General features: G+C 37.3%; 1 protein-coding gene across 1 annotated transcript in view; it reads right to left on the bottom strand.

The window, feature by feature from the left end:
* Window positions 1-21064, bottom strand: part of WDR49 (WD repeat domain 49) — a 144430-nt gene that overhangs the window by 12814 nt on the left and 110552 nt on the right. Inside the window, exons 12-17 of the mRNA XM_073230429.1 lie at window positions 20379-20543; window positions 18266-18453; window positions 17286-17483; window positions 13697-13878; window positions 6394-6503; window positions 4396-4542 (exon numbers count right to left, since the gene is read on the bottom strand). Coding sequence (XP_073086530.1) covers window positions 4396-4542; window positions 6394-6503; window positions 13697-13878; window positions 17286-17483; window positions 18266-18453; window positions 20379-20543 — 990 coding nt within the window. The remainder of the gene's footprint in view (window positions 1-4395; window positions 4543-6393; window positions 6504-13696; window positions 13879-17285; window positions 17484-18265; window positions 18454-20378; window positions 20544-21064) is intronic.

The following is a 21064-nucleotide window of genomic DNA, read 5'->3' as shown; positions in this document are numbered from 1 at the left end:
TCCTTCTAGGAATTTATCATGTCTGGGCATTGCAAAGAAACAGGCTTGCCATAGATGGAAAGTAAAATCAGAAGAAATTTTGATGACTTTGTGGGTTGGTGAGATGTATTGGAATTGAGAGAAATTCCCTAACTATAACCAGTTTTCCCCATAGCACATGTCCTGAGTGCTGGGGTGGTGGGGAGACTGTGCATGGGACAGAAGAGGCCTAGCAATGTTTCCTGCAGTCTTGTATTACTTAGGAAATGATATCCGTCTAAAGGGAGATGCCTAAAACAGACATCGAAATCAGAAGTAGACTAAGTCTAACTAAAGCTGTAATCCAGCACTGACCAAGCTCAATGCCTAACTAGATTAACATGACCCACCCCCTCACACTCTCTAAGGAAAGGGTGAACTACCTCTAGAGAAAATAATGTTAATTCCAGTGTCTCTAGATCTTTTATACATAATTTCTGTCATACAATAGAAGAGTGCACAAAAATTATAGGTCTTGTAAAGGAAAATGTGACCAATAACCACAAGAAAAAAATAGACTTTAGAAGCAGACCCAAGGATTATCCAGATATTGATGGTAGTGGGCCAGGACTTTAAAATTACTATTATAAATACATTAAGGAAAACAGAGAAAAAATTTGGACAAAATGGATGAAAACATGTAATTCCGATAGAATTAAAATCTATATAACAGAGATTCAAATGGCGTTCTAGAACTGAAAAATATATATATATAAAATTTATATATATATTATACATATGCAAAAAATATGAAACTGCTCAGATACAAAATATATAGTATATATAATATATAGAGTATATATATAAAATCCAAAATTGGAAACTGATTACATGAATTTAAAAGCAGACTGGCAAAAGACAGAATTAGCAAATATAAAGAGAAGTCAATAAAAATATCCAAAATGAAGTCTGGAGAGAAAAATAAAATTAGAAGAACATATGATACATTTATGATATAATGTAAGTAGAGCATATGTGTAATTGTTATCCCAGAAGGACAGGAGAGTGGTCCTGGAAGAAAAGTATTTGAAAAGATAACAGCTGAGAATTGTCCAAAATTGAAGAAAGATGTATTCAAGAATTCCTACAACCCCAAAGAGCATAACTACAGAGAGAAATGTTCTTACACCCTTCATAATAAAACTGTTGAAAACTAAGGATAAAGATAAAAATTTTAAAGCAGCCAGAAAAAATTGGGGGAATATAACATTCAAAGAAGCATCAGTAATATTAAGAGCTATATTTTAAACAGGAATATATGGGGAGCAAGATGCTATCTTTAAAGAGCTGAAAGAAAAAAAATCCAGAGTTTTAAGTCCAGTGAAAATACCTTTCCAAAGTCAAATGAAATAACACATCTTTCAGACATACAGAAGCTCGGGAAGTCATTTATCAGCAGGTGTACGTTATAAGGAATACTGCATGAAGCACCAAGTTCCTTAGACTGAAAGCAAATAAACTCAGATGGAAGCCTGGTACCACAAGAAGGAATAAAGAGCCCAGGACAGGGTATTGTAACCTCTAGAAAAAATCACTGAAAGAATAATACAGAGATGTAGAAACTGAATAATTAATAGAGGAGATAAAATGGGATAATTCAGAATACTTGATTGAAACATTCCAATGGCTTCTCATTTCTGGTAAAATAAATGCCAAAGTCCTTAGCATAGCACAGTAGGTGCTCTGTGATCTAATTCCCATGTACCTGTCTAGCCTTAATTCTCATCACGCTCTTTCTAGAGCCCAGCTGTTTGTAATTACATGTAGCCCTTAGCACACCATGTTACTCACACCACCTTATGTTTGCATATGCTACTCTTTAGCAGGATTATCATCCTCCTTTTTTCTTATCTAATATCAACTTAAGTTTTAATATCCAGCTTTGGCATAACTTGGTTTCCCTGAAAAACCATATATACGAATCTCAGTGTGGTCCCACAGTACCCAGAGCTTTTCTCCATGATAGCCTTTGTAAAACATAATTATTTATGTCCATATCTGTCTATTTTCCCACCTAGTCTTCAAGATCTTTGATGGTAGGTCTCTATGTGCTAGCTCTGTGTCTCTAGCATCCAGCACAGGGGCCAGCACAGACAAGGCATTTAATATCTACCTTAGAAAAGGCCAAATATTTAAATCTGCCAGTTGTAGACTCCATACTATGCAGAGCATATTGCAATTCTCTCCCATCCTCTAGACCTTTATTTCTAAATTGCAAACCAGCACCTCAACCCATCCCAAACTATTCTATTCATGTATGTCAAGTAGTTAACTTGTCACCAACTGAAGTCACCTATTACAGCCAACTAAGCACCTGGACTTCAGCCCTGATGTGTCTTTCCTCACCTTATTTCCTGGATCTCGACTTCCTTTTCTCCTCTCTCACTTGAACTCCTACTCACCCTGAGTCCTGGCTCAATGTGCCCTCCACTCTGAATTCTGCCCTATGACCCAGCCAGCATTAGTCTGGCTTCTTCTTGGTGCTTCCACAGAACCTCATCTGCAGTGTCATGTGTCAGGCATTTTGTTGTAAACTATTCAGTTTACATCTATCACTCCCCAAGTTGCTAACATTTGTTTTTTAAAGCTAAAGAAGAAAATTTAAAAAGCAGAAGAGAGAAAACATCTTTATAAAAAGGAAAAAAAACAAAAAAATTTTACATAATATATATATATATGCATACATACATATATGTATGTATGTATATATAGAGAAAAATCCAGGAGAAAATATTCTCTTTGAAATGTATTAGAGTATTTTAGGTATTTTAGGTACTCCATCCAGTGGTCCCCCGACCTCCCCACCTACACATCCTCCCAGCCCATCAGGAGAACCCTCTGCAGATGAAGGAGAATCGCACCGCAGAATGTCCATGGCTCCCCACGGGAGCAGGAGCGCCCGCGGCGGCGGAGAGGCTGTGCTCGCGGCTGGCCTCTCCCCCTGGCCTGCTCTCCAGCTGAAGCGCACCCCCTGTCGCCCATGTCTCTGGCCTCGGGCCTGATGCCTTACTCCGTCTTAGTTTCCTCCTGCGGGCATGTTGTGTCTGGACTGTCTTTACATTTTGTCCTGGCTCTCTGGATCTTTCTTAATGTCTGTTCCCCAGGTTTCTTCCACCGCTGACTAAGGAAGACAAGATAAATACTCCCCATATCTATCCTAGAGATGAATCATCCTGGGGGGAAAAGAATATAGGATGATAAGCTGAAAGCCCAGGCAGAGGCACTAATGGTTATTTAGATCCCTAAAGCTTACGGATTCATGTTTTTAAAAGAAATGACCAGAAACTCTAGATGACCCTCATGAAAGCAAACAAATGTTTATAAACTTAGAAAAGAGAAACTCTGAGAAGTGGCAAGGGAAGCTGATAATAATTAGGCTGGAAAGTATGGCAATGAGGAATGACAGCTGTACCTTGCTTACAAGTAGAATTTCAAAAAAATGTGTCAACCAGCTGTTCTTGCCTCGCCTTAGGGAACCAAACAAAGATAAGAGGCTTACATTTCTTCAAGTGTGGGTAAAGAAACACCTCCCTCCTACAAGGATTATTATTTGTTAAGGATAATGTTGAACCCCCATCTCAGAGGATTTGAAAAGTTTAGAAACCACAGATCTCAGATAGTTCTGATCTTATGACTGTTCCAAGTTGAAAACTTGAACTTTCCATTAATTATTTTAAAAGACTTCCTGCAGCATCCACATGCTTCCAGAATGCCTCACTGAGAACCATGTTATGCTGCCTGTGTTCCCATAGGGCCCTCTTCGTGAGTGGGATTTTTGTACAGAAATTCTTCTTCAAATTCTTAGAAACTCAGACACTTGAAACAGTCTGCAAAATAGAATATTCTTCTGCACATCTTGTTTCCAAATCCTCAGAGATCATTCACTTCTATTCTGTAAGCTAAGCTTTCTTGTCCTCTCATCGTATTAGCCTGGCTCTGCAGCTGGCCATCTCAAAGACAATACACTCTAAGTAGCTTCTATTTATAGTGTTTCACATGAAAAGAACAAAACCAGATTTTCAGAGACTCTGTTCTAAAGCAGTCCTATGATGTCTCTTTCCCTGGTATGAGTTTTGAAAACTGAGAGTATTTGGGGGAAGGGGTTTTCATCCATGGCAGACTATTAATACATATTCATGGCATTCTGACTTCAGAAAAGGGACAAAATAAAAACACTCTTTTTAAGTAGTCCAGCCTTTCAGCTGTCCTTTCTGAGAGGACAGATCAGTAGCTAAGCTGTACATCTGAACAGTCCAAACCACACTTCATTTCTCTGCAACCTACAAGTCAAACACATCTGACCTTCATGCTTCTGTATTTGTAATTGGTTGATTTATAGAAAGAGATGATGGAAGCATACGATGGCTGAGGACTTACTTTCAGAAAGTGATGGAAGCTCTGAAATTTGGGGACCCTCTTCCTCTGGCTCTTCCCTAAAGTATTTCTCAGGGGTTAGAAGAAAAGCTGGCTTATTCACTTCAGGCAGCTCCTTTAGGGCTCCAATTCTTAATGACCTAAACACGCCTTCATGACAGCAAGGTTTTAGGGAAGGAAAAAAGTACAGCATCATTATTTCCTCAGAAGGAGCTAGCACATTTCCAAGCTAACTTTTTAAAATTTAACCTTCCTGTTACTCAGCTGGTATAGCTGCAGTGATCAGCAAACCCTATAAACACAGCTGTTCAAGAAAAATCCATGGTCCTCTCATTCAGAGACCAAAAGGAACTCAAGGCTCCCCATTCATTTACTTTTTATTTTGTATTCTTTTGCTATTTTCCCTTGAAAACAAGTATTCTACAGCTTTGGAAAAGCTCCAGTTTCTCTATTATCTACAAGAAAATTGTATCCTTTGTGAGATGGGATCTTTTTTTTTTAAGTGTTTAAACCTATCTAAAATTTTGAATTTGCAGGTACTTTTTCATTTTGCCAAAATGTAAACCAGAGCTGTGTTATTCCATTTATGATGCACACAACGATGGAAAGGAAAACTCTTTTAACCATGCCTTTAAAAGCAAAGTCTTGGACAAAGTGACAAATTTTCTTTTTGCTTCATGGGATAAATAGAGAATGGAACAGAAGTCTGCAGAAGCCTAAGTGAGGATTTTTACCTGACCGTTGGCTCTGCGAATACAGAAAATGCTTTTATCATCGTGGTAGCGTGGTATCTAAGAAAAGTAAACTAATACATATTCAGCCCCTGCTATGGGACAAAACATGTGCTGGGCCAAAGGTTCTTAAGTTTTATCAGGCAACAGAACCACCTGGAGGGCTTGTTAAGGCATCAGCTTCCATGCACTACTCCCATTTTTCACTTGAAAGGTTGGAGATGGGACCTTAGGATTTACACGTCTAAGTTCCAGGTGAGGCTGATCCTGTTAGGCCAGGGAACGTACCTTGAGAACCAATGTGTTATGTCAAACCAAAGGAGAAACCTTCAAACCTGTAAAGTATCATAGTGCCCTTCTGACAGATAAGGAAATCAGGGCTCAGGATGCTTTAATAATTTGCCTGAACTTACACAGCTGGTAAATAACAGATCTTGGACTTAGGCTCAAGTATGTTTCACTCCACAGGTCATTCTCCAAGGAATAAAAATAATAACAATAACATTATTGATAAAACTGTGCTGAGCTTCTAAAATATGACAGGCACTGTTCTAAGTGCTTTACTTATGTTATCTCATGTGATCCTCACAAAACCCTATGGAGTAGATTCGTTTTATAAATGTGCATTGAGTATTAACAAATAATGATGAAACTTTTGACAGCAAAACGTTCAACAAAAATTCTAAAAATTAACATAGGTACTCCACAAAAATGCAGCTTCCCCATAGACATAAGCTGAAAACATATTTGTAATGAGTGAAGTATAGTCATTATATGACAAAGCTTCGAGACTCATTTCACCACACTTCCAAATAATATACTTCAGTATGTTAACAGTTCTTTTGTTTCAATGACTTTTTTAATAATTGTTTTTTCTGGTCAGCCAAAACTAAATTAATACATTTTTCTTTGTAGCTTCAGACTTCCAGAGTGCAAATAGGGTTCTTACTCACTTTCATCACTTAAACACTTGAAGGAGAGAATTAACATCTGTGCCAAGTCTATTTGGGAAACTATAGTAGACACTTGACATGGGTCTTCCAGCTCAGACCTTACACTTTTGCCACTTGTATGCTGTGCAGTCTTAGACAAGTCACTTTATGTCTCTGAGCCTCATTTTGCTCCTTTGTTAAATTGAGAATACAGGATCTTACCTACGTATTTGTTAAGGAATGCCAACGTTCCTGACACATAGAATAGCTATTTGTCATATTCATGCCAATCTATAAAATAAGAACACTATAAAAATACATCAACAGTGATTACTTACTGGATGATTTTTGTGTAACTTCACCATTGTAAAAGTTATTTGTTTTTTTCTTATAGACATTTCTTTCCTTATATTTCATACCTAAGTTTATGACTTCTGATAGCCTGACTCTGGAAGAAAATAATTCATTATGAAATAGGCATCAACCACAAAGGGTGAACAAACACTTTCTGGCTATAATGCATATCTTATTTACTCAAAAAAATATCTCTATCCTGTGGACCTCAGTATGGACATTTGTTTATACTGGCCAGATCATATCTTTGAATAAAATGCCTGCTAGCCAAGACATGATATAAAAGGGTAGAGCCAGAGAGGCCTAGAGGCTAGTTAAGCAAAGGTCCTGTCCCAGTAATGAGTGGAAGGTCAGAGAACACGCTATACAGAAGATAATGTTACAGAAACACATACTATCCTTGCCCTGTGTGTGTATTATATGGGCTAGTAATGCTTTGTGTTAAAAACTCTTTTATCGAATGTTAGGCCTGGATCTTCACTTTTGGCTTCTAAAATGCAAAAATGTTCAGTTTGGGGAGTGCTTGTCATATGAATCTGTAAGAAATTTTAGATTCACTTAAATCCACAGGGAAAGTTTTATCAATAAAACAGAGAGTGAAATCATCATATACTTGTCTATAATTCCAGTCACAAAACAGAAAATGGTCTCAAATATATTTAGTATTCAGTGTCACGGATGTCAACCTTGACAGCTACAAGTTGTGTTGCTTCTCCTGGGAGCATCAGGTCAGAAAAAACACTCATTTTTCAGTTTCACAGAGAGCCCTGAGGCCTGCCCTCACCCTGTTTTCCTTGCATCCTTTAGCCCCTCATGGTTACTATTCTCCCACTTCTGAATTTTTATTCCCAGGTCTGTAGATTCCTATACTCTCAGCCTCAACTTACTACCATGTACAGTAAGATTCTTACTGTTGTTTTAAAGGAGATAAAGACAGACGAATATTCAGTGATATTTCTAATGAACAATAGTTCAAAATATGCTAATTTCCCTCCTTCCTTTACCTCTGCTATATTTTGACTGTATCTCCCAAACTCAAAAGAACCTAAAATATGCATACAAATGAAATTAAGTCTATGTATCTCAAAGTTCATATTGGATGTTCCTTATATAGCTTTAAGTAGCAATTTATTGATTGCTTCCTTATACATACATGAACTTTTCATTTTAGAGTAGTTTGAGATTTATAGAAAAGTTGTGAAGATAGTAAAGAGTTCGGGGATACCCCTCACCCACTTTTCCCTACTGTTAACATCTAAGGTTACCATTTGTCACAATTAAGAAATCAATATTGGTTTATTACCATTAACTCAATATTCATTAAGATTTTCCTAGTTTTTTTCTAATGTCCTTTTTCTGCCCAGGATACCACATTGCATTAGGTTTTCTGACTCAGTTTTCTCTGGCCTGTGACAGTGTCTTAGGACTCTCCTTGTTTTTCATGACCTTGATAGTTTTGAGGAATATTTGTCAGATTTTTCTGTAGAACGTCCCTCAATTTGGGTTTGTCTGATGTATTTCTTATGGTTGGATGGCCGTTCCAGGTTGTTGGAAGGAAGACAACAGAGATAATGTGCTGTTCTCAGCACACCTTATCAAGGGCCCATGCTATTGGCCTGACACCACCGTTGTTGTTGACCTCATCATCCCGCCAAGGCTGTATTCACCAAGTTTCTATACTGTCAAGTTAGTTTTCCCCTTCTTTTCTGTACACTACTCTCTGGAAGTAAGTTTTCCAAGCAGAGCCCACACTTAATGGGGGGGATGAGGAGGAGAGTTAAGAAGCTTTACTTCCTTGACTGGGGGGACATTCTACATAAATTATTTGTTTTATAGTTTTTTTTTAAGGAAACCTTGGTCATCCAAAAGACTGAGCTGAGGGCAGGTGGTAGTTTTCCTCAAAATCACCCTGGAATGGACTCCCTCACAATATGCCATCTCCTATGAATAAGAACATATTATTTAGCTGCTATCTGGACTTTGAAGGCAAAATGATGGTATCCTTAGGAGAGTTATTTTAAGATAGCAAGAGACTCCATATCAATAGGAAATTGGTAGTAGATACAGAAAGGGACAGTATGATGCTCTTAGGCCTTACAGTTGTTAGGGTAAGAGTACATTTTTTTTCCCCCAGAAAAGTGGTACTACATAAACTGAGGTGCAAAAGGTTGAGGAAGCCCTAAAGATAAGAAAGTCTATCTGTGGCCTAGTTACCACCAGACCTAGATTTTTCTGAAAACAGCGGGTAGGAGAGAATCTCCTGGGAATCACAGCAAATTCCATTACTTAGATAACTGCCTGGGAAATAGAGACATAATGATAAACTCCAAGACCAAGGGGCAGGAGATTCTCTCCTACCCTCTGTCTAACTCTTTTCCTCTGTGGATTTTAAAGTCTTTAGTGGAGGTCGTTAAAGTCTTTTGTTTTATTACAAAGATATTTGATTTAAGTACCACTGGATGAGAGAGCCAGAAAACAAATGGACAAAAAGCAGGAAAGATTTCAGGTTGTTTTAGGAAAAATCTAGCTCCTAGTCATGAAATGGTTTCATGCAATCATGAAATCATGATTGTAGCTATCTTTGAGGAATGTAGAGACACTTAAATAAGTTCAACACATAAGGACCTTAGAACAGTGCATGAAATATGGTAAGACCTCGATAAGTATTGACTACTATCATTTTAAGCAAGAAAAAAACAGTATTTTTCACTCCTAGCAGGAAGTTCCAATACCCACTACAGCCAGTTCTAATATTTCCAGGAACAATTAGAATGATCAAACAAAAAGTAAGGAAATGTGGAACTTTCAAAAATAGTAATTTTGCTGTACTAATATTTTTAAGACTTAAATTTCAAACATTGAATAGATTTTCATTTGCTTTCATTTATCATGGGCATAGGATATACACGTGCATAGGGTAGGTATTACCACAAATTGTTGGCAAAAGTACATTATCAATTACTAAGCATTTATGTCAAAAGGCCTGATTTAAAATGATATTTTAATGTTTTGTATATTTTTTTATTATAGCTGTCCACAAATTATCTAATTTAATTTTTCACATATAATCTACTGGCAGTATAATGTAATTAACATGTAATTAACAGCATATAAATAATATTAAATATCAGCTCCTTTCTAACAGTAATATGGAATTTAGATCAAAATAATTTCTCATGTCTAAAAAGTATTCAGTGTGCCTTCTGCCTTATACACACTTAGTGAGAAGTTAATGGAAATTTCTGCTTCATTTTCCATCTCATTGTTTTATTATCATTTCTAATAATTAACCCTTTCCCCATAAGCAACTTTTTAAGTGTTAGCAAAGGGAAATATGTTAGATAACAGCAAGTGGAGTAGACTTGCTCTTTGTTGCCCTAGAATAAGAATGAAGATCAGTGAAAGAGACAGAGTCCTATAAATGAATAGATATGACTTAACATTAGAGTCATTCAATAATGAAGAGTGGTTCAGGAACAGAGAAGCCTGTCTATAAGAAGGGGAGCATATCACATAGGAATTATTCAAGGAATAGATGAACTTCTCCTAAGGATGCAATAGGAATTAATCTAGTAGACGCCTAATACCTCTTCCAAGGTTATTATTGAGTTGTTAAAGCTTAATATGTGAAACGTTCATTTTCACACATGATCAAAAATCCAATATAAAACAATGATGAGATATCATGGCAACAGTTTTAACACAACAACATGCAGGGCTGGCCCTAAGGCAGCTGTTTCAGGGCTGCTGGGAGCCCACACGTCAGGACAGTAAATTAGCAAAATGACCCACAAACCTTTAACCTTTTAACACTTATAATAATCAGCATGGAAATGTACATACTGTATATTTTCTGAGTGATAAAACAGGTTATAAACTATGTATCCTAGGTCCTTATTTTTATAAAATGTACATTTGCTTATTTGCTTACATGTGCTTGGAACAAGGCCTTGACAGTGAAATGCCTAAGTGTTAGCAATGGTTTTGCACAGGTGATTTTTCATCTTCTTCTCCTTATTTGTACTTCCATAATTTCCCCTAATGAACATGTATTATTTTTGCAATTAAGAAATATTCCAAGGTTATATTGTCTAAATTATTCATATTATCCATAAATTTTCTCCATGAGAATAATTTTGTGAAACCAGAAACCATATATTGCTATAAATTAAGAAAAATGCTTCCCCTGTGATTTTGTTCCCTATTTTATCTTTTCATTTATTTCTTACTATTTTTTTTCATTTTCTAATGCTAATTCGATTTTTACAGAATCTAAAGAAAAGAATTTCTTTGGAGCAACTGTTAATTTAGCTTTAGGACTTCCTATTACTCTTATAATGGATTTAGAATGAATATAGAATTTATATTCAACTTCATCTCCTCAGGACCTACATTGAAGGTGACATTTTACCACCTACCTATTTTTCACATATAACATTATAAAATACCTTAAGCACTATGGAAATCTAATATTTATGTATAAGCCAGAAGATAACATGCCAAGACTTTTATCCTGGAAAGAGAATCCAGAATTAAGACAAGAATATAGCTTTAAATCAATTGATGTTCTTCCTTCATTTTTCCATTTTCTATTGGCGTTTTCTTTTCACTTCCCCATCTTTCTTACTATTTCCATCTAAAAATACCCCACCTGCATACTCACTCACCAAATATGCTTTTCCCCCATTAGTTTCTCTAAATACTTTCACATACTTATTTTTCTTTCATATTTTTTTCATATGGACAAGAACTGGCATGATTCCCTCCTAGGATTTACTAATCTGATTAGGAATAGTTATTCCCTTAAGGGAAAAATGATCTGTAATCTCTTCAGGTTTGGATAGAGGCCATGAAAGGCATTTTACAGCTGACAATTACATGCCCTTGCTTGTTTTCCCCATGGGATTCCTGGTCTTGCTCCTGGAAGACGTGAAGGATGGACCTGCCGAGACATTTCTGAGGAAACATTTTTTAACCTTTTTCTTTCAATTAGTTCAGTAACTCCAAATTCTGTAATATCTTGTTCCCACAAAGTCTTAAAATAATTTCAATCCAGACATCTGAATCAGATAAAGGCAGACATTTTAAAGATCATAGATATTTTTTGATGTATGGTTATATAAAAAGACGCAATACAATAGAGATAACCTTGATCTTATTGCTGGAAATGTCTCCCAAGGTCTACAGAAACTTATAACTAAGGTGAGAAGTCGCTCGGATGTACTCTTATTTAACCCACCAGAACACAAAGCTCTACTTTTAAGAGGGATCTGTGAATTTAAGAACCAAGGCATCAGCACTAATTTTCATAATATAAAAAAATACTGAGGAGCAATGGGAAATGAAGTAAGATGGGAGAGAAGTCAAGGAAGAAGGGAACAGTTCAAACTGACAATTTTTAAATCTAAGGGAAGGCTGATTAAAAAATTAATAACTGAGTTTGTCAAAAGAAATGGAAAATTAAACTATTAGCTGAAATACTTTTAAATAGGAATCATCTAACATTTGCCTCCCCTCTTCTAGGAGTGCGACAGGAATAGAACCAGGGATCTGTCTGTGTTTCCCTGGGGTACCTTTATTCCCTGATCTGTAAAATTGTACTGGATAGCTGGGTTGGGGCATTTCATCCTACCTAAGGCCTTTCCAGCCTCCGCATTCTATTACTTTGCAGGATTGGTCATGCTATATTTCTAATTGAAGAGATCCCTCTGCCCGAAAGCAAAATGCCACTTGACATTTCAGCAAGCCATAATTCAAGGAAATGGAAGAACAAATACCAAAGTGTAATTTAGTATAACAGGATGTTTAAAAGGGAATTTTTTCTTCTATCACCCTGTCAGCAGAGGTCCAAAAAGTCTGAAAGCAAAATAGTTAATTAAGAGGTAAAAATATTCCCACATTTCAAAGTGTGGGGCTATATATCTTATGCAGGCCGAGGAGGTAGTTCCCAAACTGACATGGTGGTGCCAACCAGCATTCGTGGATACAAACAAACCAAAATATGAAGAAGGAGGAGAGGAGAGCATTTGCAGGAGTGTGGTGAGTCCCACTCCCGTGAGAGGGGAGGGAAGCTTCTCTTTCAGCTCCAGCCTCCACTCACAAGCCAGTCAAAGAAGTTTGCCTGTATGACCCCTGGGATAACCATTAGAGGAACATAGTAAGCCAATGACTCTTTAATACCTACAAAAGTCTGTAGGCAAAAAGCTGTAGCTAGAACTACCAAAGCAAGCAGCAGAAGGGACAAGCAGGGTGCAGGTGGTACGTCAAGCACACATGGGATTCCTACCAGCCAAGCAGAAGCTAACCAAGAGTTGTGCAAGAGAACTGTGCCTGTGAGAAGAGCTATAGCAGAAAAGCTGAAGAAACCCCAGCTAGTGGGGTGGAGCCACAGAGACTGACCAGAGAGTGTATTTATTTGGAAATGTGCGACACAGAGTTCATGAAAGAACCCTCAACTGTACCCCTTTAATGTAAACTACAGACTTTGGCAAATAATAAAGTATCAATATTGGTTCACCAGTTGTAATAAATGTACCACTCTAACACAAGACACTATGCAGGGTAGGAATGGGATGTGGAGGAATGCTCTACTTTTTGTGCAACTTTTCTATAAACCCCAAAAAGGTAATATACACATATGGTTTTAAAAAATCATTTGTATAGAATAAAACACAAAGAATAAAACCTTCCTCTCAAAAAAAATAGTTGTTTAATATGAAAGGTAAAATTATGAGAGCATGGGTTAGAAAAGAATAGGAAACAAAGAAATAACTAAAACTGCCTGACATGGAGAGTACAGGGAGTATAAAAATGGGATCAGAAGAGTGACAGGAAGAGAAGAAATGGCCAAACAGCATCAGGGCCATTCCAGAAGCATTAAAAAGAGGGTCATGTCCAATGTTCAAAGGTGAGCTCATGCACCTTACCAAAACCAGGAGTAAAATCTGACATACATTCTAGGATAGAAAGATACAGTACACACACACATATATATTGTTTTTGAGAAAGAAGTTCATTTCTACATTTAGGTTGATGATGGAGCAGAAGCAAAAGGCTAGAAGAAACTGAATGGAAATCAAGAATTCAATGGGGTCAAGAAACAAGAACCAGATATAACCCTGAGAACATAAGCTCTCTCTTGCCACACACACTCCTACCAATTCCCGAAATTTCAGAGGAATCCTGAGGTAGGTATTGGACATTCCAAAGAGCACAGAAAGAAGCTGCCCGCTTATCTAGGTCTCATCTAGACTCCAATTCACATCTGGATAACACTTAAATACTTACTTGTTGTACGTGGAGTCATCTTTGTTTTTCTTATCAAGTAGAGGATGTTCTAATGGGTCTAAATGGTATTCCTCCTTAGAAAGTAAAGGAATTTCCCTTATGCTTTCTTCTCCAATGTCACTTTCCATTAAATTAGTATCTCTTTTAGGAAGGGAAAATTTTTCGATTTGCCAATGCTTTGTCTGAAAAAGACAAAGAGATTTATTTTTATGAAATTTATTTTCCTTGAACATTTATGTGCCACACTACTAACTGAAGTCCTGGGGACACACAAAAAATGAATAAGACATGTTTCCTATCCTTAAGGAACTTACAGTTACACAAGGGAGATGAGACATGCATGTAAGTTTAATAAAAGGTAGAAAGTGCCATGAGAAACAAAAATTCTCTAATGAACTATAAAATAATTGACATTCCCACTTTAAAATATTGAATAGCAAGATCTATATTTACTAAAAAGAAAAAACAAAGCTTTTATTGAAGAATTGTCGAGTTAGTTTTTCATACAACTACTTTCGTCGCATCTTATTTACTAAAGAAACTCTCAAAAACCAGTCCAACTATTGAGCATTTTTTCCCCAGAAAATATACATCTACTGCTTTCACAGACCTTGGCTATAATTAGTATGTGTAAATCTAGCAAAAGTTCCCACTGACAATCTATTTTCTATTTGAAGTGCAGACCTGAGTTCCTTGTCATACATCAGTTGCTGTCAGATACCCAGGACTGCACCAGGCATGCACCTGTGTAACCTGAGGGAAACATTAGGCATCTCTTGGATATCTGATCGGCCCACAAACTGATACCTTACCTGAAGGGTTTGCAGAAAGAAATGCCTGCAGATCAGGAAGATAGTGTCATTGGATGAACGGATAACTAGCTAATGAAACAGCCTTCTGCTCACTGGCAATAGGGATAGGTGGAGTTTGCACTGAATTAGAACCTGTTTTACAGTTATTCTCAGGAAATGACATATATTCCTTTTCAAGAGGGGCAAAAAAAATGTGGATCTTACATGAAATCTATAACAGTTAAACATGGGCAACTAAATCAAGTTTTAAACCAGGGTAAATAGGCCCAATCAACATCACAGGGCCCTGGATGAGGAGGAGGAGAGGGGCCATAAACAAATTCCACCAATCCCCACCCCTGGCTAGTGCTTAAAGAGGGGCACTGAAGAAGTGTGCCCGGCATTGAATGTCTTGTTATACCACAATCATCTGATAGTTTCCAGGGATAAATGTATCTCCATGGATAAACCATCCCCACTATTCTTCAACTCTAGAAATTGACATACTGCACCACTTCCTATTAAATATCTAATTTGAAAACCAACCTCAGATTAATAGCTGTTATAAAAATTATTCAGTTATTTTTCTTCAAAAAACTTCTTTCATGAAATATATTGAATCACATAGCTCTAAATTTTGAATAGTTTAATCAGACTGCATGTGATTGTCTTAAGGTAGAAAATTAAAATACGTGTTATTGCTTTTCCTCCTCTTTTTATAACTGCTAGACCAGAATTAATTCAACTAAAAGACAAATGCAACATTCAAATGTAGGACAAAAGTCATTACACTATACAAATCAAGTTTGTTCAGTAAAAGTTGTTTTGATTATCTTAGTTATGTTTATAAATTGGATACCTTATTATTATCTATGTATTACCATCTGCCTTCCAGATTTTTCTGTTCTTTCCCTAAATGGCTGTCTCTCCATACACACTATGAGAAGGGCATTCACTGCTGCTATTTTCCAGTACCTACTAATTTATTCTCCTTTTCTCCCCTCCCCTCCACCCCTCCTCCTGTACCCCTTGGGACTAGCAGCACTCATATTCAAGACACCTTAAAAAAAAAAAAAAACTCAAGCAGAAGGTAAGAGAAAGCCCAGCTACCCCTGCTTCGCCAGCCTTTGCTTTACTAAAACTATCCCATCTCGGGTGGCTCTTTTCCTGTCTTCAACAGAAGGGGAAGAAAAAGCTATTTTCATGCAGGTTTTTCAGAGGCTGAAGTCCTCTGAAATACAAAACACTTTACAAAATAGCTAAAGAAAAATATCAAAGGCATACAAATGAACAGTTTTACCAGCACATGCTTCTAATTAAAATAAACTTTAGCTACAGATTGTGTTTGGTGGGCACAGTTTACACGGCACCCACACCTAGCACCGTCATGTTTCTCCCTTCAGTCCTGAGGCGCTTACACTCCAGGTAACACCTGCTTGATGACGCTTTGTTTCTTTGCCTGTTGCGCTACCTGCAGAGCGCGTGCACGTGGCCATAGGGCAGCGTGGGCGGTGCATCAACCTGTCCACTGCCAGAGCAACTTTCCTACTGCTTCTGTGCTCCAAGGGCCACCAGCCCCGCCCTGCTTCATTCACCGCAGGCGACCCGCACACACGTCGCTCTATTTCTTGACTGAGAAAAGTCTAGCACTTGCCTTATTTATAGAGCAGAAGAGACAGTACAGCTCTTGAGTGTTACAGAGACTCCCCCATTACCCTGCCAAACGTGGGCACCCATCTCAGGCTATTTTCTGATTTACCATCACCCTCCACGCCCCACAGGGTTGTACAGAATTCTTTCAGCAGAGGTTGACATCATCAAACTGACTTCAAAATTAGAGAACGACAGACTTTGTTTTCCAGCCAGAAGAGAACTGCCCCCTCTCAGGGCAGGAGCGTGGGGCCGCAGGCTGCTGAGGAGCGCCTAGCCAACCAGCCAGGCAGAGAGCGAAGTCTCAGCGTAACCTCACACCACCAGGTTTCCACAGTACTAGTTGAACCAGATCAATATTCTGTCCCCCAAAATACAGAGGGACGAGAAGCATGTATTTATTTTTTCCCCGTAAAAGAGAACAAAGGAAACATATGTTTCACCATGAAAACAAAGAGAAAAAAGAAGTTTGAGACAATGAATGTTTCCTTTATTCCACATCCCAACTACCATTTCTCTTTTTTTCTTTTTTTTCCAGGCATGTTTAAATCAGAACATAATTTCATGGGAGGAAGGAGTTAAAAGCATGATATGAGCCTGCTTGAGTTAAAAGCCAAAATCTACCACTTACCAGCTTCTGCGAACTCATGCAATTTACTCAAACTCTCTGTGCCTCTGTTTCCCCAAGTGCTAGCTATTGTTATTTGGCAGGAGTAAGTCAGGCAATGAACAGGAAGGTTTGTTTTTCCCCAAATTTTCTGTATTTGATAATCACCTTCATTATTACTTGACAGTCATCTATCTGTTTAATAAAAACATGGTAATTTTATCCACATTGTATTTTTATTAAATGTTGAAACTGAAGGAATTCAAAGATTTTAGAGAAGTTTTTCTCAGAAATCCTGAAACATTTGGAGCTGCAGAGAGCCACCATCTTTCTGTGTGTCGAGTATCTTCCACTTAATGGAGCTGGCATGGATAACAGTAAACAGTACAAGAGACACCTGGAGCTTTTACACCTCCAGCAAGGAAGTTGGTTCTTTCATGAAATGAACACTAACAGCCAATGAGATTCAAATGGAAATTAGCCCAAGTTCATACTAAAGTGTCAAGTAAATATTAGAGTAATTAAGAAGCAATATTTCTACCTGGCCAAAGATCCAGACAGGAGCACTGCTGATATCAGTCACACAAATACTGCAGTCTGCAGAGGAGGAGATAATCAGTAAGTGGCCCCCGGGCTCACATATCTCTAAAGAACTAATCTGGTCTTCATGAGGTTGGAGAGATCTTATCAGAGGCGGGGCCTGTATGATTTTGCTCTCACTGGAATTAAGACAGTACTCCTGAATAAAAAGAAATGCCAAAATTCTAAAAAGTCCAAATATTAAATTATTGCAGTGACATAACACTTTTTTTTTAATCTGATGTGGAAACAAAAGGAGGTGCATCTGGGAACAGTAATCTGTGATCCAAATGCAAAAGAATGATTGATGATAACAGGTTAGGAAAATGGCATTAACTTTCAAAAAAGAATTACTGACTGATCTGACCAACTTGAGAATTGGAAAGAAAAGACAGAGGATGAGAAGAAAGATAGAGAGAAAAAAAAAACAAACAGTAAAGTCAGCTATTTGATAAGAGGTGAATTTTGTCATGTATAGGTAGTCACATATTATACAATTTTATGTTTAAAAAATTGAGCAGGTAATCAGCGACACAAAAATCCCAAGCTAACTCAGGATGACAATAATGTTAGATGAAAGGCCAGTATTCTATTTAAATTATATTCACAGTCTCACTTTGAGTAAGAAAAAATATCCTAATTATTTATGCTCAAACATTGTTGCAATGCCTTTAGGTTTAGAATACTGCATTCCTAAATTGGGTGATTGACATGACTGTAAATTAACAGAAGATTTTCAATATTGAGAAAAATCTAGGTTTTTTTCCCATAAATTATTTTTAAAAAGTTTCTGCTCAGTACATGTAACCATTTTCCTTTAAAATACTCAGACTGATCACTTCTTCCTTTATCCCAGAAACAGACAAGACTGGATTCATAATTACCTGAAGCTAAAGGTAATCAAAACTTAAAAAGATGATTTGAGAATTTTTTGCAATTTACCTCTATATTCCAGATTTTCAACCATCCATCAAGATCTCCTGTGGCAAGGTATCGATTTGACTTATCAGTAGACATAATAATGGATCCGCCTCCACTATGCGCCAAAAATTCAGCCAGAAGCTGCTTCTTAAATGTATCCCAGAATCTGACATACCCAGATCCTCCACATGACACCAGGTTCGTACCACCTAATGTGTAAGAGAGCGCGCACTTAGGAAACTGACAGCAAACACCAGAAACAGGGTCTTCAGTGTCTTGCCCTGTGGAAAGCACATGGATTTGGAGCGGGAAGCAGCTCTGAGATCCATTTCCAGCATTGGTTCTCTCAAATATCAAATGGAGACACCCGATGACAATCTCACTAGTTTAGGTTGAGTATTAAAGAAGATAAGATATGTACCATGCTCCACTAAATTTAGTTCCCTTTCCTTTTTCCATTATTCTGGTATTATTTGGATTTTTAAAGTTAGAGAGAATTAATTTGTTACTCCAAATAAACTTGTAAAATATTAATTTCAACATGCTGGTGATATTCCAATGACACAAAACCCATCTTCTTCATAACCCACTAGACACATATACCAAAGAAGTGAAACTGCTCGAGCGCAGAGCTGGCTGCATATATGCAGCTGTATCGGTACAGCCCTGGACTTCTCCAGGTAGCAGGGTGCTTGCAGTTCTATTTATGAGCTTGCTTTTTAATTTTTCATCAAGAATTCATTGTTAAGCCCTCATGAAACAGATTTTTTGTTCACAAGCCTAGAACTAACCTTTTTATTTCCAACTTTCACATGCTTTGTAGAAGCACTAAACCTAAATTATCCTTCTGTGGCGAAGTTCCTATTATTATTTGATAAATCTGTAGATGACTTCCAATTTGCTTCACACATGTGCTGACAATTAACAGTCATATCTGTTTAAGGTAGAAATAATGGTATGTAACTGCTTCAGTGGAAACAATTTGGGAATACTGATAACATTAAGAAGAATTAGTGTTGAAGAAATGAGAGCAATTCCAGGATAATAGTTCATTTTGTGAGTAAAAGGGAGTTCTAGAAAACATAAAGTATTAGAATACAGTTATTTCAAAGTCTGTTCTAAATATTCTACAATGTTTCTAAAACCCTGTAAGTGTATATATTTGATTCTTAGTGTTAAATTTTTTTATATGAAAATCACGCATATTTCCCATCTGTAAAGTGAATATGGAAAAAACATGGCCCAGATATATTTCTTTTTCAAACATATGATTCCTAATGTTAAGAAAAAATATTTCTAAAATACAATTCTTTTTTTACAGATGAGAGGTCAAAAGCATGCATTATTCTCAAATTCAGATTTTTATTTATAGGAAGACACAGGCTGCATTAACACCATGCAACAAAGCCATTTAAAACAAAGGGAAATGTAGCAAACAGTTATTTCACTTATGTAATACCAAATAACTACTGAAAATTATATGGTAGCACCAGTGTTAGCATATATCTCAGCAGAAACTCTAAAAAGGAATGACTTATTCTGAAAAGTATGCACAACTAGCAAATATTACCCCCAATACACACACACCAAAAAAAAAAAAAAAAAGACAAACAGGAGGTAGCTCTCTTGACCTGGAATCAGCACTTACGTCAAATTTTGCAGTTGCCCCCAATCTTGAAGTTTCTTCTTATTTCTCCTGCCTCATTCTGATACCAAGGCCTGGTGTAGTCAGTCTCAGGCTATTCTTCTGCCACATGTAGACCTAAGCTTTTGCTCATGTTTGGAGCACATTTCTTGCTGTGCCCGCTATCCTACCAAACCTCTTTTTGCCAGGGCTGGAATACCAATTCCAACTGTTGCCCATATCAAACAGTCCGCCAGAATTTTTCTCTATCTGATACTGACGTATACTATACGCATTGCTGGCACAGTCTAGTCCGGCTCCTGCTCCTGCACCCATCCTCCTGGATCCTAACCTCATTTGCTATGGCCCATGACCTCCTCTGACCCAGACCTGACTGTGAGTCACACAAAGTCAAGCTCTGCAAGACCCAGATAGAAATAGATTGAATGTTCTTTATTGTTCCCTTTTCCAACATTTTACCAACAGTTGAAATATAAATATATATTTTACCTGTCACTGCCATGTTTTTTCTTGCTTCAAGGAAGCAAAGCCTCCTAACAGCATTAGTGCACTCAGTGTCAGTCCGAAAGGAACAGGCTCCCGGAGCAGCTTGGTTAGCCAGGGGATGGGTGGAGTGGCTCCTCCCAGCACTGAGAAGTTTTTGAGGCTCTGTATCTGTAATGAAGACAAAGTCAGTTGTCTTAGTGAAGAGAAACATCTGCTTTTCAAACAAATGCTTAAACAACAAGCCCACCTCCATCACTTCTCAGAGAACTCTATCACGTCTCTCAATAGGATTCCAGCCAACGTCCACTGAGCCTTTTGCTATTCACTTCTTCAACCCCAACCTGAACCATCGTTTGATTCATTTTGTCTTGCATATTCCATCCTCACTTACTGTGGGGTTTTTTTCCCTTATGTGATTTAATAGGGACTTCATTTTGTTGTCACTGCTACCATCACAGATATCTTGATATGCTCAAGACAAACGTGATTCTAGAATCATTTTTTCAACTAATTAATCATTGCTATTTTCAACTAATTAATCATTGGGATTAATTTTTCAAGTAATGAATATGAAATATAATTACCATTTGAATGTTTAAATGGTCATTTTTACCAACATTATTTGTGAGTGAGTTATGTTGGACAGGACACACCTAATGGTATTTCAATTATCTCATGTTACCATCTCC

Source organism: Manis javanica, chromosome 3 (assembly GCF_040802235.1).
Source record: "Manis javanica isolate MJ-LG chromosome 3, MJ_LKY, whole genome shotgun sequence".
Taxonomy (NCBI): domain Eukaryota; kingdom Metazoa; phylum Chordata; class Mammalia; order Pholidota; family Manidae; genus Manis; species Manis javanica.
The sequence above is the reverse complement of the archived record's forward strand: the minus strand, read 5'-3'. Positions and strand labels throughout refer to the sequence as shown.